The sequence below is a fragment of the Caloenas nicobarica genome, chromosome 1 (assembly GCF_036013445.1).
Source record: "Caloenas nicobarica isolate bCalNic1 chromosome 1, bCalNic1.hap1, whole genome shotgun sequence".
Taxonomy (NCBI): domain Eukaryota; kingdom Metazoa; phylum Chordata; class Aves; order Columbiformes; family Columbidae; genus Caloenas; species Caloenas nicobarica.
In genome coordinates this window covers 43,592,936-43,608,915 of record NC_088245.1, presented here as the reverse complement: position 1 = coordinate 43,608,915, position 15,980 = coordinate 43,592,936, and the positions used below count along the sequence as shown (strand labels likewise).

At 53.8% G+C, this 15,980-nt stretch overlaps 3 protein-coding genes and 1 pseudogene across 3 annotated transcripts in view; 2 read left to right on the top strand and 2 right to left on the bottom strand.

Moving 5' to 3' along the window:
• LOC135985767 (ankycorbin-like) overlaps positions 1–194 on the bottom strand; it is a 32,336-nt gene extending 32,142 nt beyond the window's left edge. Inside the window, exon 1 of the mRNA XM_065629398.1 lies at positions 109–194. Within this exon, the coding sequence (XP_065485470.1) occupies positions 109–194 (86 nt within the window). The remainder of the gene's footprint in view (positions 1–108) is intronic.
• A 4,122-nt stretch (positions 195–4,316) lies between these two features.
• LOC135984402 (cell cycle regulator of non-homologous end joining-like) lies at positions 4,317–5,317 on the top strand. Its single transcript, XM_065626683.1, has 3 exons — positions 4,317–4,421; positions 4,521–4,590; positions 4,821–5,317. The coding sequence occupies exons 1-3, from the start codon at positions 4,339–4,341 to the stop codon at positions 5,058–5,060; spliced, it is 393 nt and encodes a 130-aa protein (XP_065482755.1). The 5' UTR covers positions 4,317–4,338; the 3' UTR covers positions 5,061–5,317.
• Positions 5,318–5,677: 360 nt separating this feature from the next.
• On the bottom strand, positions 5,678–9,612 carry LOC135985683 (transmembrane protein 140-like; annotated as a pseudogene).
• On the top strand, positions 9,611–14,459 carry LOC135985609 (uncharacterized). Its single transcript, XM_065629153.1, has 12 exons — positions 9,611–9,654; positions 10,017–10,165; positions 10,321–10,397; positions 10,912–11,014; positions 11,129–11,190; positions 11,607–11,709; positions 11,828–11,907; positions 12,037–12,099; positions 12,929–13,081; positions 13,236–13,405; positions 13,607–13,700; positions 14,400–14,459. The coding sequence occupies exons 1-12, from the start codon at positions 9,611–9,613 to the stop codon at positions 14,457–14,459; spliced, it is 1,158 nt and encodes a 385-aa protein (XP_065485225.1).
• Positions 14,460–15,980: the final 1,521 nt, after the last annotated feature.

Here is a 15,980-nt window from a genome sequence, read left to right as displayed (position 1 = left end):
GCGCCGGATGTATCCCAGAGACAGGGGAGATGGGATTTCTAGCAGCAACGGGAAGCTGTGCCCTGTGGCTCTGTGACTCCGTGTCCTGGAAAGGAAGAGGAAAGGAGCCGTCTCTGCTTGCACGAAGGCCTGCGGAGCTCCACAGAAGGGTCGCTACGGGGAGCAGGCTGGCAGAGCAGGGCAGAGTGGCGCATCCGCTGGCTCCTGTCCCAGCTCGGGCGGGCCTCCGGTAAGGGCAGCGCTGTGGAGCCGGCCTGTCCCTAGGGTGCTCGTGATCGTGCTGGGCTTCGCCGGCTCTTGCAGCCAGGGCACGCGGATCTTCGCTATGGGCACTGCCCGCTTCTTACTGCTTGTTGGCATCCCGCGAGTTGATACGGAATCTCTTCCGCCACCAGATTCCTTGCAGCCGGACCAGGTCGCCGCTGGCGGCCGCGCTGTGCAGCCCGCCCCGGCCCTTCTGCCGGAGCTCCAAGGCCCCGGCGGTGCTGGGCGCGGAAGCGCTGTTGGACGGTGGCTGCTCCGGCACCCTCCTGAGCAGTTCGATGAAGCACTGCATGCTTCGCGGCGACGAGGGCACGGCCCGCTCCGGGTTGAGCAGTCGCAGGAGGCACCCGGCGGACTCTGCCGAGCCCCGGGAGAGCGAGGGAAGAGGGCGCGGAGAGGGCGAGAGGAGCCCAGAACCGAGCCCCTGGCGAACAAGGCAAGAGGGCACGGAGGGGGCGAGAGCAGCCCAGAACCGAGCCCCTGGCAAACAAGGCTAGAGGGCACGGAGAGGGCGAGAGCAGCCCAGAACCTGTGCCATTTGCACAGCTGCGGTTCTGGAGCCCAGTTCGCTGCCGCGTTCAGACTGTTGAAGGATGCGTCCGTCTGCGTCGGGCGCGGTTCTGGGGGAGAATACGGCGGGGGTGGCCACAGACGGGGCTGCCGAGGAAGCGCTGAGCGCGCAGCAAAGCTTCGCCCTGTGCCACTGTTGCTAGACAGCCCAAAAGACCTCAGCATGAGGCTTACTCAAAAGTTCATATTCGACTAATAATACATGAGAAGTCCAGCAGTAATTAAGTTCCAACTGGAGAGCCAAACCTATCGCGAAATTGAGAAGTCAACCGTGGACAAAGGCGTGCTGAGCTGCACGGAAGTGTCACTACAGGGAGCAGGCTGGCAGAGCAGGGCAGAGCGGAGCATCCACCCGCTCCACCATAAGGGTGGCCCGCGGTGGGGTGGGTGGCTGGAGGCTGCGGCAGTGGCTGTAGCACCCTCCCCTCAGCAGCTCCTTGTTATCCCTCAGCGTGTGGCCGCAGAGTCCGGCGATGCGGGTCCCCAAAAGTGGAGCTGGAGGCGGCCAGCGCTTCTCTCGGGTGGGCAGGGACCTCGGGAGTTCTCTCGCCCAGCTCTCACTGTCACTCACAGTGACACCCCCTCGGGGCTCCTGTGAATGTACATCGTGCTGGTTTGAGGCGTGTGTTTGCGTGGCCAGATTTCCTCCAGTGAGCTCTTCTGCAATGCTGCTCAGCTCCTGTGATCCAGAAGAGAATGTGCCTCAGCTGCTCTGTGCACGGTGCTGGGCACGTGAAGCACGTGACCCCTGCCCAGAAACCAAGCAGGGAGAAGAGGGCCAGCAGGACAGCAAGGAAAGAGCTGGGGAGCTGCAGGCCTGCTCCATGGGCTGAAGTGCTGGCAGAGCAGCCTGGGGACCACAGCTGGGCCTGCTGGTTGGCTCCTTTTTGCCGGTGCGTTAGGGTAGCTGTGCCTCGGCAGGCTGCAAGCAGCCAAGTGACTTCTGTGGGCATCTCGAGGTCCGTTGCCACCTGGCTTCCCCCTCCTTCCCTGCCTTGCGTCACCAGATTGCGTCGTGCTGAAACAGCTGGCTCTGACGGTGTTCAGTGCTGCCTGAAGCCAAAACCCCAAGCAAGCCTGACCTTAGAAACTGAAGGCCAGGTAGATTTGCAGTCTGCTCCATTTTGCATGCAAGAGTGGGTGGGTTATTGAAAGGGAGGCCAAGATCTGTCTTTGAAAATGTGCTGTTTACAGCATATGTGCTGTTCAGGAGCCCTATTTGCCTACTCCTTAGGAGCAAAATGTTGAAGGATGTGTCCCCCTGTGCAGTAAAATGCAGTAGGAGTGGACACAGAGGGGCTTGTTGACAGCCGCTGTAGAGACAGAAACGCACAGTCATTTGCTTTGTGTCAGCCACGGGTGAAAGCACCTGTTAAGTCTCTCTCCTTATTCTTCATGGCATTCTTCAGGGACTCGGCTTAGCCCTTGGTGCGGATATGGCCATTCTTTCAATTCCTGCAGCCATCGAACCACAGCAAGAATCCCCAGTAGTCAGCTTAGGTTTGATAAAACGGAGTGGACTGCTTTGACTCTCATGTCAACTCTCACAAGCCATGTTACTGCTTCATCTTTTATACTGGCCCCTCTCCTATATCTGCAGTGATTTCCTACAGCCTTTCTTCAATGCTGCCACAACACTCGTCCTCACCTTCCAGGACTCCAAACGCTCATTTGGTGAAGGATCCGGAAAGGACAGCAGTTGTCCCAGAGCAAGAGCTGTCAAGTACTGCTGGGCCTTGTGTGCCTCCCCCAGGATATTCTCCTGTCCTTTCACAGCCCGCATATTGCTGCAGCTGCTTAGGAAGGCTACATATAGAAGGGAAGGAAATGCCTTTGGTAAAGATACTGATAACAGGAACAAAAATCTTTTAGAAACCCCTAGGCATAATGTAACAAGACTAGGCCTGATGTACCAAGGCTAGGCATCATGTAACAGAAACCTTGCAAGCTGGGAAAGCGGAATATTCCACTAAATGAAGAGCGGGGTACAGGACTTTTGCTGAGTAGCAGCACAAAATGACAATATGCTTGCTGAAGAAATTAGGTCAAGAAGCTGACAGCGGGGGGAGCACCAGCTGCGAAGACCACCGGGGAGCACTAGAGACCCCCGACAAAGACTCTCGAATACCGCAGATGGACTTCCGGGAAAGGGTGGGGTTATGTAAATAATTTATGTTTAATGTATTAACTAAGCAGTAGAGACAAATGAATATGCAAGAGGTATATGGAATAAATACCAAAAAGTGCAAGTCACGCTCATGCTCGATTAGAGGAGCGATCCTCCGAGCGTCCGGCGTACTGTAATAGAAGTGCCTGCTTTTTAACACTTTCAAAACAGTGTGAAAGAGTCTTTTTTGCCGACTTTTTGGTATCAATACCTCCACACTTGCGTGTCCTGTGTACTGGAAGAGCAACGGCCATTCATGAGCCATCCTACACATCTTCACAGCCAGCTGATAAAGAGCAAGGCACAGACGCGCACACACACACATGCAGGGCTTACTGCACTACTGCTGGAGACTGAAGTGCTCACTGCAGGCATGTTCACGGTACAGGTGCTACTTTCCAAGCACTGCAGGGTTCATCTGGGTTGTGTAGCTGCCTCGCCTCGTGCTAATGGCAGCTCGGGCCTCTCTCCTCTGTGAAGGAGCGATCCGCTTTTGTCCCAAGTGCTGAGGTGGAGGCAGCAGTCCCACGTCTGTGGGAGAGAGCTGGCAGCAGCTGTGGGGTGGACAGGATAGCAAGCAAAGAAAATATTCCCTTGCACTTGATTGCTGTGCTCTCGTCATTGTCTTTGCTGCGAAACATGGAGGGTGGCTGGGACAGTGATGTGCCAGAGTCTCCAGCGTGGAGAAAAGACCCTCCCTTGTGCTCTCTCCCTGCACACCTCCAACATCAGGGCAAGTGCTGTGCTCAGGTGTTGCAGAGGGGTTGAGCGGACTGCTAAGCAGCCAGATTTTATCTGCTTACACATCACCACGGAACTTACTACTGCTTATGTCCTTGGCCTTTATGGGACGTTTGCAGGACTGTTCCTGGGCAGAGATCTCATTCTCAGTTATGTGAAGAATAGGTCTGATTTACTGTTTGAAGAGACATTTGGTATCTTCTCAAGGCTGTTTTGGTTTTAGAGCCCGGAGATCCATTAACATTCCCCAGTGCTAAAAGTGGTTGCGTGCAGGGCAGTTGATTTATTACCTAGTGATTATCGCCAAATTTTGTGGACGTGCATAACCAAAAGAAAATTTTACTCATGATAATATTATTTTAATAGAAAGCCATACCTTTTTCTCGGAGGCTTCCCACCTGCAGAAGATCCCCTACTCACTGAGCAGACGTAGTAAGAGTCATGCTATATAAGTTGTATGCAAATATTGTAATTAATCAGGCTTACAGGACTCCCCTGAGGGCGTGTATATACTGATAGGATGTTGTATAAATGATTGAGACTTTCGGCAGAGATGGCGGCGGGCGGGCGGGCGGCGGCGGCTGCTCCCGGCCTGGATGGGGGCGGCGGGGGACGAGCGGGCGGCGGCGCCCCCCGCCAAGGCGGTGCGGAGGCGGCGGCAGGCGGTGGCACGGCCCAGGTAGAGCCGCTGGGGCGGGGGGAGCGGCGGCGGCGGCGGCGGCGGCGGGCGAAGCTCGGCGCTCCCCCCGCTGAGCGTCTCTCCCCGTGCGGTGCGCAGGGCGGCGGAGGTGGTGTATTGTATGAACGAGGCGGAGCTGGTGGACGTGGCCTTGGCGGTCCTGGCCGAGGTGAGCCCGGACCCCCGGGGGTGGGGACGCGGCCCTGGCCCTTCACGGGGGCTGCCAGGGCCGGTACAGCTGCCTTCATCCCCCGGCCGGGCACTGCGGGACAAGACCTGCCTCCGCTGGGAACCTGGGGACTGGCGATGGGCTGCCCCTCCGCACTGCCCCCCTCCCTCCTTAGAGTGCTCCCGGGTTGAAGTCGCACAGCTGCGTCTGGTTGTTTTCTCTTTGGGCAGAATCTGCAGTGCGAGGAAGGTGAGGAGGAAACCCAGTCCTGGAGCCAAGGCGGGCAGGAGCTTCAGCAAGCACCAAACAAGGCACCTGGAAGCACAGCCAGCATTGGGGCAGGCAGTGACCGCGGTCCGGCTCTCCCATGCCCTCCTGACACTGGTGCTGATGCTGATGCAGAGAGGACAGACTGGGAGGACTCTGAAGATGATGTTCTGAAATATGTCAGGGAGATCTTTTTCAGCTAATGCTGCCTCCTCTGTGGTTTCCCAGGAGCAAAGGGGAGGTGGCCCCTCTGACAGCATTGCAGGAGGACAGCCTGGAGTGGGCTGGGTATCTGCTGTGTTGATGGCCTGTGAAGCTGGTAGGAGGCCTATGAAGGCCATGGGGAAGAAGGAAGGGGGCACTCACTTCTATCAGTGTGCGCTGTGCTCCAGATTAGATTATGTTCCTTTCTGTTTGGTATCTTGGAGCATGGACAGATTAAAGAGGACATTTGAGTTTCTGTGAGTATCTCTTTGGTGAGTCAGTATTGGGACTGGAGGGGAGCACGGAGTTGCTGGGCCTGGAATGTCTTTGCTGGCCAGCCTTTGGGCTCCCTTGTCCTTGTGGTCCCCCTGTGACAGCTGCAGTGAGGCCTGGCAGGCTGTCCACATTGGACCTGACACTGAATGTGCCTCCAGGCTTGGGCAGGCCTCCCATAGCTCAGGAAGACATGGGTGGGAGCAGACTGGCAGGGACCATCTTGAGGGGGCTAACCCCATGGCATTGTGCATGGGGGTCTATGAAGGGATGAGGATGGCTTAGCATCCTCTTCCCAGTCTGAAGAGGGGGTGAACAAACAAAGATGAGACTGAAGCAGGCGCGAGAGCCTTTATTGAAATGAAGAATCAGCCAACCAGCATCACCAGCCACATCCCCCCAAAGACTGCAGCAGGAGAGAAAACGGACCCTCATGTGCCTGAAGGGGATGGGGGGGAAAGCCGGCGAGGTTTGTGCGAGGTTACAGATGTGGCATGGAGCAGTGCTGTGCATTGCCGTGGCAGAGCCTCCATCCAGTGTTCTGGCTGTGATGGCCCAGCTGGGGCACTGCAACCCAGCCTGCAGCGGCCCTGGCCCTGCTCCCTGAGCACACCCTTGCATGGGGTATGTTTTGGGCTGAGCTGAGCTGGCTCTGTGGTAAGCTGCCCTCAGATAGATCCAGTCTCTCCTAGAGTCTCAAAGGCTGCTGGAGTGCTGGGCTTGGCTTCGTAGTATCAGTAGGGACAAACCTGGGGCTCTGCACCCAAATCCTCTGCTGGCTTGTGGAAACCCTCCTCCTCAGGGCTATCTTCAGCAAGTTGTTTGGCTGCCGCTCCAGGTGCTCTGCTGCTGCTGGGGTTGGATGTGGGCCCCTTCACCCTAATGAACTAAAGCAGAGTCACCTCAGATATTATTCCTGCAGGTGAAGTACAGGTGGTCCTGCTGAAGAAAGTATCTCCAGTACACATCTGAGGCTGCCACTGCTGCGACAGCAGTGTGAAGCCACAGCTCCTCAAGTCACAATTGCCTTGAAGGCATCCCTGGTTAGTCCAGGACGTGGAGAAGGAGCAGAGTCTCTTCAGGCAACTCAAAGAAAGGAAGCCTGTTTGCTTCTCTGGCTGCTTATACTTAGGCTAGATATGGCCAGAGGGCTGTGTCCACTGTGTGCTGGTTCTGATCTGTCCACTGTCCTCCGGGTCAAGGCCAGGAATGCTGTTGCTCTGATGTTGTGCCCCAAGCCACGGTGTGTGTTACACGCTGCTGTTACTGTGAAGTTTCCACGCTGCGCTGTGAGTGTTAGTGTCTGCTGCCTGCTCGCCGCAAGAGAGCTGCACACAGCCGTGTGCCAGAGCATGGCTCAACATGGGTCTTTGGACTAAGGATCAAATTCCTGCCGGTGACTAAAGCTGTCGTGGGATTACTGTTTTAAATCAGGTTATCAATAGCTGTTGCGTCGTCTTCATTGTCGAATCTCAGTGGGCATGACCTCCTCAGTAAAAAGGCTTTGACATGGATGCGTGTGCTTGGTCCAGATGAGGCAGCAGTGAGAATCTGGAGCAGTAGCAGAGCCTGAGTCCCAAGCAGTGCCAGGAAGCCTCCAGTGAAATCAGAGGGGTGAATCCACTGTGAGGTTTGGAAAAGAAACATAATCAGGCCTCCAAACAGGATTGTTGTCTTGATGATGAGTATGATGAGGATCACCTTCCAGCCCTCTCTCTCCTCTGTGCACTTCACATGTGCAACAAAAATAGGGTAGAAAATGCTGAAGACCAGACAGGTGTACACACAAATCCTGGCTAGAACTATTCCTAGTAGGCTGATGCCCATCACCTGCAGATGCTTGTACTCCAGGCACTGCAGCTTCCCAGCTGTCTCGTTCCACAGGCAGAAGTTGTAAAAGCCGATGTGTTTGTCAGGGAGGTCAACCAGGTTCCCAGCTTCCCACAGCAGTGAATAAAACATCAAGGCCAAGGCCACACCAGGGCAGAGTAGAGGGGAAGGAGAACCTCTCTGGACCTACTAACCACCCCCCTTCTAATACACCCCAGGATGCCATTGGCCTTCTTGGCCACAAGGGCACAGTGCTGGCTCATGGTCATCCTGCTGTCCACCAGGACGCCTAGGTCCCTTTCCCCTACACTGCTCTCTAATAGGTCATTCCCCAACCTGTACTGGAACCTGGGGTTGTTCCTGCCCAGATGCAAGACTCTACATTTTCCCTTGTTATATTTCATTAAATTTTTCCCCGCCCAACTCTCTAGCCTGTCCAGATCTCGCTGGATGGCAGCACAGCCTTCTGGCGTGTCAGCCGCTCCTCCCAGCTTGGTGTCATCAGCAAACTTGCTGATAGTACACTCAATTCCCTCATCCAAGTCATTGATGAATATATTGAATAGTATTGGTCCCAGAACTGACCCTTGAGGCACTCCCCTAGATACAGGCCTCCAACCAGACTCTGCCCCATTGACCACGACTCTCTGGCTTCTCTCCTTCAGCCAGTTTGCAGTCCACCTCACTACCCGATCATCCAGTCCACACTTCCTCAGTTTTGCCGTGAGGATGCTGTGGGAGACGGTGTCAAATGCTTTGCTGAAGTCAAGGTAGACCACATCCACTGCTTTGCCATCGTCAATCCACCTTGTTACGTCTTCATAAAAGGCTATGAGGTTGGTCAAACACGACTTCCCCTTGGTGAAGCCATGTTGACTGTCCCTGATGACCCTCTTATCCTTGATATGTCTTAAGATGGCACCAAGGATAAGGTGTTCCATCACTTTCCCAGGGATGGAGGTGAGGCTGACCGGTCTATAGTTGCCTGGGTCCTCCTTCTTGCCCTTTTTGAAGACCGGAGTGACATTTGCTTTCCTCCAGTCCTCAGGCACCTCTCCCGTTTCCCAAGACTTGGCAAAGATGATGGAGAGCGGTCCAGCGATGACTTCAGCCAGCTCCCTCAGCACCCGCGGGTGCATCCCATCTGGACCCATGGATTTATGGGTGTCCAGATTGCTTAACTGGTCCCTAACCCAGTCCTCATCAACTAAGACAAACTCCTCCGTTGCCCTGCCTTCCTCTGGGGCCTCAGGGGTACGGGGCTCCTCAGGACAGCCTCCGGCAGAGTAGACAGAGACAAAGAAGGCATTCCGTAATTCTGCCTTCTCTCTATCTTCTGGCACCAGGGCACCCACCCCATTCATCAGTGGGCCTGCGTTGCCTCTGGTGTTAGTTTTACCTGCCATGTATTTGAAGAAGCTCTTCCTGTTGTCCTTGACCCCTCTCGCCAGGTTTAACTCTAAGGAGGCCTTAGCTTTCCTAGTTGCCTCCCTACATCCTCTGACAACAGCCTTATATTCTTCCCAAGTGGCCAGCCCCTCTTTCCATGATTTGTAAAGCCTCCTCTTCCACTTGAGTTTGCCCAGCAGTTCCCTGTTTAACCACGCAGGTCTCCTGGCTCCCCTCCTTGACTTCCTGCGCGTCGGGATGCACTGATCTTGAGCTTGGTAGAAGCAGTCCCTGAAAGTTAACCAACTATCTTGGGCCCCTTGACCTTCAAGCAGCCTTGCCCACGGGATTTCCTCCAGCAATTGTTTGAAAAGGCCAAAGTCGGCCCTGCTGAAGTCCAGGGTTGCAATTCTGCTCGGTATTCTGCTCCCACCACAGGAGATCCTGAACTCCACCATCTCATGGTCACTGCAACCAAGGCAGCCCCCCCACCTTTACTGCTTCAACCAGACCCTCCTTGTTAGCGAGGACGAGATCCAGCAGCGCACCTCTCCTAGTCGGCTCCTCCACTATTTGCATCAGAAAGCTGTCATCAATGCACTGGAGGAACCTCCTAGACTGAGGCTGGCTGGCTGAGTAGTCCTTCCAGCAAACATCAGGGTAGTTAAAATCCCCCATAACAACCAGAGCCTGTGACTGTGAGGCCACGCTCAGCTGCCCGTAGAAGGCCTCATCAACATCCTCACTCTGATCTGGAGGCCTGTAATAGACACCCACAGCAGTGTCACCCCTGCCAGCCTGCCCCTTAATTCTCACCCACAGACTCTCAACTCGCTCCTCAACCGCACCTGGACAGTACTCTATACATTGTAGTTGCTCTCTCACATAAAGAGCAACTCCACCACCACGCTTGGCTGGCCTGTCTTTCCTGAAAAGGACACAGCCATCCATGACCACATTCCAGTCATGTGAGCTGTCCCACCATGTCTCTGTTAATGCCACCAGATCATAATCTCCTGACCGAACGCAGGTTTCTAACTCCTCCTGCTTATTCCCCATGCTGCGCACGTTGGTGAACAGGCACTTCAGGGAGCGAGCCGAGTACACCGATTTCACCCTAGGGGCCTGAGGGGCCTCCCGGTCTTTATGGATTCCAGCATGCTGCCCCACTGATGCAAGCCCAGCTACAACCCCATCCCCCTGCAAATCTAGTTTAAAGCCCTGCAAATGAGCCCTGCTAATTCCTGTCCCAGCATCCTTTTACCCCTGTGGGATAAACCTTTCCCACATATCACTGACCGGACTGGTATCTTATAAAACCAGCCGTTATCAAAGAACCCAAAGCCCTGCCTGCAGCACCAGTCCCGAAGCCAATCATGAATGGCTGTTGCACTTCCCGTAGAGAGCGTATGCAAGTGTGGGGGTACGTTCACCAATTTCGTTTCCTTCCTTTTCGTATACAGTTTTACTAAGACACTGGAGAAATATGCCAGAAGTAAAAGGACAGGAGAATGCTCTGTAGGAGGCACAGGAGGTCCAGCAGTACCTGAGATCTCTTCCTCTGGGACGACTGCTGCCCCTCCCGTGGGAGCACCTGCGCGGATTGCAGCAGGTAGGATCCCCCACCGTGGAGGAGGTGATGAGGACAAATCGCTGTGGCCTGAAGGAGAATGAGAACCCTTTGTTCAATGCAGGGCCCGCGGGATGGCAGAAGGCACAGTAAAATAAGCACTCACAACTGCATTGTGCCTCTTATTTCCTTTGAAGGTGTCTTGCCAGACGCTGGAGCAGAGCAAGAGGAAGATTTTGATTCCCTGTCTGATTTTGAGGTACCTTCTCTGAAGGTGGGGGCCGACTGGGCATGCTTACCTTTTGGCTCTCTACTTTCTGCTGCTGCTTCTGACTCAGGCTTGGAATCCCAGCATCACTCAGGTTGAAAGAGACCCTTAAGTTCATCGAGTCCAACTGCACACCTGGCACTGCCAAATCCACAATTCAACCATGTCTTTAAGCACCAGATGTACATGTCCCCTAATACCACCAGGAATGGTGACACAACCACATCCCTGGGCAGACTGTTCCAGTGCTTGATAACCCTTGCAGTGAAGAAAGTTTTCTAATATCCCATCTAAACCTTTTCTGGAACAACATAAGGCTCTTTCTTCTTGTACTATTACTGCATATTTGGCAAAAGAGACCAACACAGATGTCTAACACGCTGGCTGTGTTTGGCCTTTTCGGTCTTTCCATCACCTGATACCACATTATGCATGTTGACTGAAGCAGGAGCTTTCTGGATAGAGACGGGTCCAGAAGGAGTCTGTGCCACTTCTAACGCGTGTCTTTATATTTACACAGACGGATTCTGAAGGTCCAACAGAACTGTTGGATGCCGTCCTGCTTCCACCTGCAAGCCAACAAGGAGCGTGTGCGCAGCCTGTCGCAGAGGAGCGCCACAATGGTAATTTCCTGAGGGACTAAATGGTTCCCTTTGTAAGCTTCTCTGGAGTGAAGCGGATGGGGAAAAGCGGAGTGAAATAAGCACAGCAGCGTGGCGCCTCTTACCTCTTTGTAGGTGTGTTGCCAGCAGCAGGAGCAGCACAAGACGACGACGATGACTCCTCTTTCGATTCTGAGGTAGAATCCTAGCATCACTTAGGTTGGAATAGAGCCTTAAGATCATCGAGTTCAAGTGTATTGTTGAAGGCTGACTCAACCACTTCCCTGGGCAGCCTGTTCTAGTGCTTAATAACTCTTTCAGTGAAGAAGCTTTTCCTAATATCCCATCTAAACTTTTCCTGGAACAACAAAAGCCTTTCTTCTTGCCCCATTTCTGTATACTTGACAAAAGAGACTGACACCAACCTTGCCACAACCTCCATTCCGGCAGTTGTAGGGAGCGATAAGGTGTCCCCTCGGCCTCCTTCTCTTCTGACTGACAGCCATGCTTCCCTCAGCCGCTCCTCAGAGGACGTGTTCTCTAGACCCTCCACCAGCTTCGTTGCCCTTCTTTGGAAGAGCCAGTTCTAACTCGTGTCTTTATATTTACACAGACGGATTCTGAAGGTCTAACAGAACTGTTAGATGCCGTGATGCTCCCACCTGCAAGCCAAGAAGGAGCATGTGCGCAGCCTGTCAAAGGGGAGCGCCGCAATGGTAATTTCCTGACGGACTAAATGGTTCCTTTTGTAAGCTTCTCTGGAGTGAAGCGGGTGGGGAAAAGCGGAGTGAAACAAGCACTCACAGCAGCGTGGCGCTTCTTACCTCTTTGTAGGGGTGTTGCAAGCAGGAGGAGCAGCACAAGAAGAAGAAGATTTTGACTTCTCTTTGGATGAGCTGCTTTGTCTTCCTGAGGTAACGGAATTGTTATGCTTCTTAAGCCCAGCTGCTGAAATGCAGTGTCATGCTGCTGTGTTGCTGCAGATTCCTTTCCTCACTGTCTGTCGGTCTGTGTTCTTGCTCGCTCAGGTTTCTGCACCGGAGAGAGAAGAGCTTCCGCTCAAGAAGGAGGCTTCAACACAAACCGATTGTCAAGGCGACAGTCAGGTGACTCTTAGGGCCTGATGCAGATATCTGTAAATCAAGCCTGTCAGTTATAAGGAGACCTGTTCTTGCTACTGAGTTCCTTTTGGAGTGCTGCAGAGAGGCTGCTTTCGAATCAGGACCTGAAGTCTATTTCAGATCTCATTTTGTTCCTGTTGTGAAGCAGAAGTGCTGCATAAAGAGGGAAAACAGTCGGTTAGAAAAAAGCTAGTGGCACAGACTCTCAGCCTCTGTTCCGAGGAGGAGGAAAATACGGAAGCCTTTTCTGTGTATTAGGGAAGAGAAAGCATCATGATGAGCTGCCGACAGCTGAGAAAGGTGCCAGCAGATGCCTGCTGGTGGTGGCCAAAATCTCTCATCTTTGAATTCACTGAGTCAGAGAAGCATAGAATGGTTTGGGTTGGACAGGTCCTCTAAAGATCATTTAGTCCAACCCCCTGCTGTGGGCAGGGACATCTTCCACAAGATCAGGTGGCTCAACACCCTGTCCAGCCGGACTTTGAACAATTCCAGAGATGGGGCATCCACAACTTCTCTGGGCAGCCTGCTCCAGTGTCCCACCACCCTTGTTCCAACCCTCTGCTCATTTCTGTGGGCCTCCTCTGGACCCACTCTAACAGGCCCATGTCTTCCTTGTGCTGGGGACCCAAGAGCTGGAGGCAGTAGTCCAGGTGGGGCTCACAAGAGCAGAGCAGAAGGGGAGAATCAGCTCCCTCCACCTGCTGGCCATGCTGAAGATCCATCTGATGATATGATCCCATGACTAAAAGCATGTGTCCTGTTGTCATCTTCTTCCTGACTTCTCCATGCGCATGGAACACCATTTCTTTAGGAATGGGTCAGGTGGCTGCAGCAGGAGTTTGCCAGCGCTCTCAGAAAGTACTCCGCAGCAGAAGCTTCACTTGAAGCCGAGAAGCGCTACAGCAGGGACCTGCAGGAACAGAAACTGCAGCTGCAGAAGGAACTGGACAGTTCTAAAGCTCAGGCAGGGAGAGGAGAAAGCCTGTCTCTTGTCTCTTGGCAGGGGCCCAGGCCTTTCCTGTTGCAAACCAGAGTGAGGAACAGACCCTTAGTTGGGGGTCCACTCCTTTTTATCAAACCTAAGCTGACTACTGGGGATTCTTGCTTTGGTTTGACAGCTGCAGGAATTGCAAGAACGGCTTATCCGGACCGAGTGTTATGCTGAGTCCCTGGAGAATGCCATAAAGGATAAGGAGAGGGAGCTAACAGCTTCCAAGAACCTGCAGAGCCTTCTGGTCACATCTTCTGGAACTGCAGCTATCCCAGAGCTGGAAGAACACATGCAACAGTAAGGAAGTCACACAGTGGGGCAAGGCTTTGCTTTCTGCAATTGTGGGAAAACAACCGGACTGTTCTTCCTGCATGCCAGCAAGATAATACTACATGGTTTTCAAAGATGCTTTTGTTTTAGATGAGGTTCTATCACACTCTTCCTTTGGGATTTGTGCTCTTGTGGACTTCTGTGATAAGACCTGTACTTCTTTTTCAGGCTCCAAGTTGGAATGACCAGGCTGGAAGCCACAGCCCGGCAACAAGTCAAGGCCATTGAAGCCCTTCAGAAAGACCTGCATGCCTCTGCCTCAGTAAGCTAGTCACAACCTTCCCTTTTCACGAGCTACCAGAGCCTAGTTCCATCTTCAGGTGGGGAAATTTGAAGAAGAGGTTTTCCCAGAGAGCCTGGGAGAGACCGTTTCCTCTGTTCTACTGACTACAGGCTGCCCTTAAAGTCCTGCCGCCCCATCCCTCAGCTTTCTGGCTTTCAATTGAACTCTCTTGATGCTCCTGCTGCTGTTGTAGCATTAGATGATGGTGACATTGAGGAACATAGATGTAGTTATCCTGATAGCTAAAACCCATGAGCCAGGAGTCCCAGCAGGGCTGCTGAGCTCAATGGCCTCTCCAAGCAGGATGCAGTCCCAGGGGCCCCGAGCGAGATTTTATATCTGATATTTTATAGATGATATTTTATATCATACCCCGAGATTATAATACGTTTTAATACTCTGTCAGCAGGTGACAAATGCAGTCTCGATGGCCTCCCACCTTGCGGATTTCCACAGAAGTGAGTGACTTTAGAGATCTCTCTTTGACTTGCTTTTGGTTTGCCACCTACAAGTTGGTGACATTTTCCCAACAGCTGGAGATGCAGTTGAAACAACACATGCAGCAGGCAAGATAAACCCAGGACCTGTGAGAAGTTTCTCCACTTTGCCTGGGAGTCAGGGAGAACCAGTCCAGAACCCGGGCTTAGCCTCAGAAGTCATTCGGGCCTCCCTCGGTAGGTCACAGCCAAGCAGAGCAGTCTAAAAGAGAGAGGGGAGAAAGAGCTGGACAAGAAATAAGGCAAAAAACACAAAAAGTTGATCCCTATCTCCATGGAACGCAATTTTCCACTTGTGGCTGTAGCCCACAGGCTGTAGCTTTGCTGTTGACACATTGGAGTGTTTGGTTTTCGGTATCTGGATCTGCACATTAGCGCTGTACTTCCAGAAGCCGCTTCCCAGTACCGCCTTTGGCCCAGCCTGCTGTCAAACTAACACAAAGCCTTTTCTTCTCCTGCCCTTCCCCAGTCACTCCTGAACCTCTGCCATTAGCAGTAAGAAGATGCTGGAGCAGAGGAAGTGTCGCTGCCAGAAAACAGAGAGCACACAAGGGGCAGGAATGAAGCCTGCAAATCTTTACATTCCGCCTTGTGCAGCCGTTGCCCTGCATCTAGTTCCAGGTGCTCCATTGCACCTTGCTATTTAATAAACTGTGTCGTCTACTCCGTGTCTTCGTTTTGCTGCCCAACTGGAGTGCTTGGGACCTCGCAGATTTGGATGAGGACCGTCCTATCTTTGAAGGCTCACTCAGGCTTTCAACCCATGCAGGCACTTAGCACGTCTCTCTCTGCCCTTGCTCTGAAGGAATATCAGTCGTGCAGACGTCTCCAAGAGGGAGCACAAATCTGTGTCCTTTTCCTCTGGGGAGCCCTGAGCCATGATTGCGCTCAGATCGGGGACTAGCGCTGAGCTACTGCTAATAATCAGTTACCAGGCTCTTCCTTCCTTTCTAGAGCAATCCTCCTAGTGGTCTGGGCAGAAGGTGGTGGGCGAGCTTCTGGTATCCATGGAAGCTTTGCAGCTCCCACAGGGATCTGATGGATTTGTAGCCCACCGAGGGGAAAGGTGCAAAGAAGTGGGCACAAGCTGGAATGGGGGAATGCCACCTCAGCCTAAGGAATAATCATTTTCTCTTGTGGGGGCAGTGAGAGAGCGGTGTCAGGGAGCAGCACGGGCACGCTGCTCCCTCGGGGACGGGGAGCCAAAGGGGGTCCCGTCGCCAGCCAGGCAGGGCCCAGCCTTGGCCTATGTGCGCAGGGGGAGCAGGGCATCCCGGGGCAGGCAGACGCGGCAGCCAAGAGCCCAGAGGGACAAACAAGTGCCCGGTGAGGTGGCGGCCTGGCAGAGCTGAGACAGGGAAACCCTGACAGAGCCGAGACAGGGACGGGCTGACGGAGCTGAGACAGGGCCTGGCAGCCTCTGCCTGCGCCTCAGTGGGGCTCCTGGGCCCATGGGCTGGAGGCCCCAGACACCTGGCCTGGGGCTTGAGGCCCCAGGTCAGCCTGCTGGTGGCCTCTTTGTGCCACAGAGATTGTGGAGTCTCCACACTTGGCGATGCTCCAAACTGGACGTGGCCCTGTATCACCTGCCCTGGCTGACCCTGCTTTGAGCAGGGCAGGGACTGACGAGTTGGACGAGACGAGGCTCCTTCCACCCTCGATGATGCTGGGCTTTCAAGGCACAAATGTCTCCTGTGGTCTGGAAACTTCATGCTGCAGGCCCGCTTTCCTTCAGCTCCGCCTCCTGCCTGACTAAACCAGC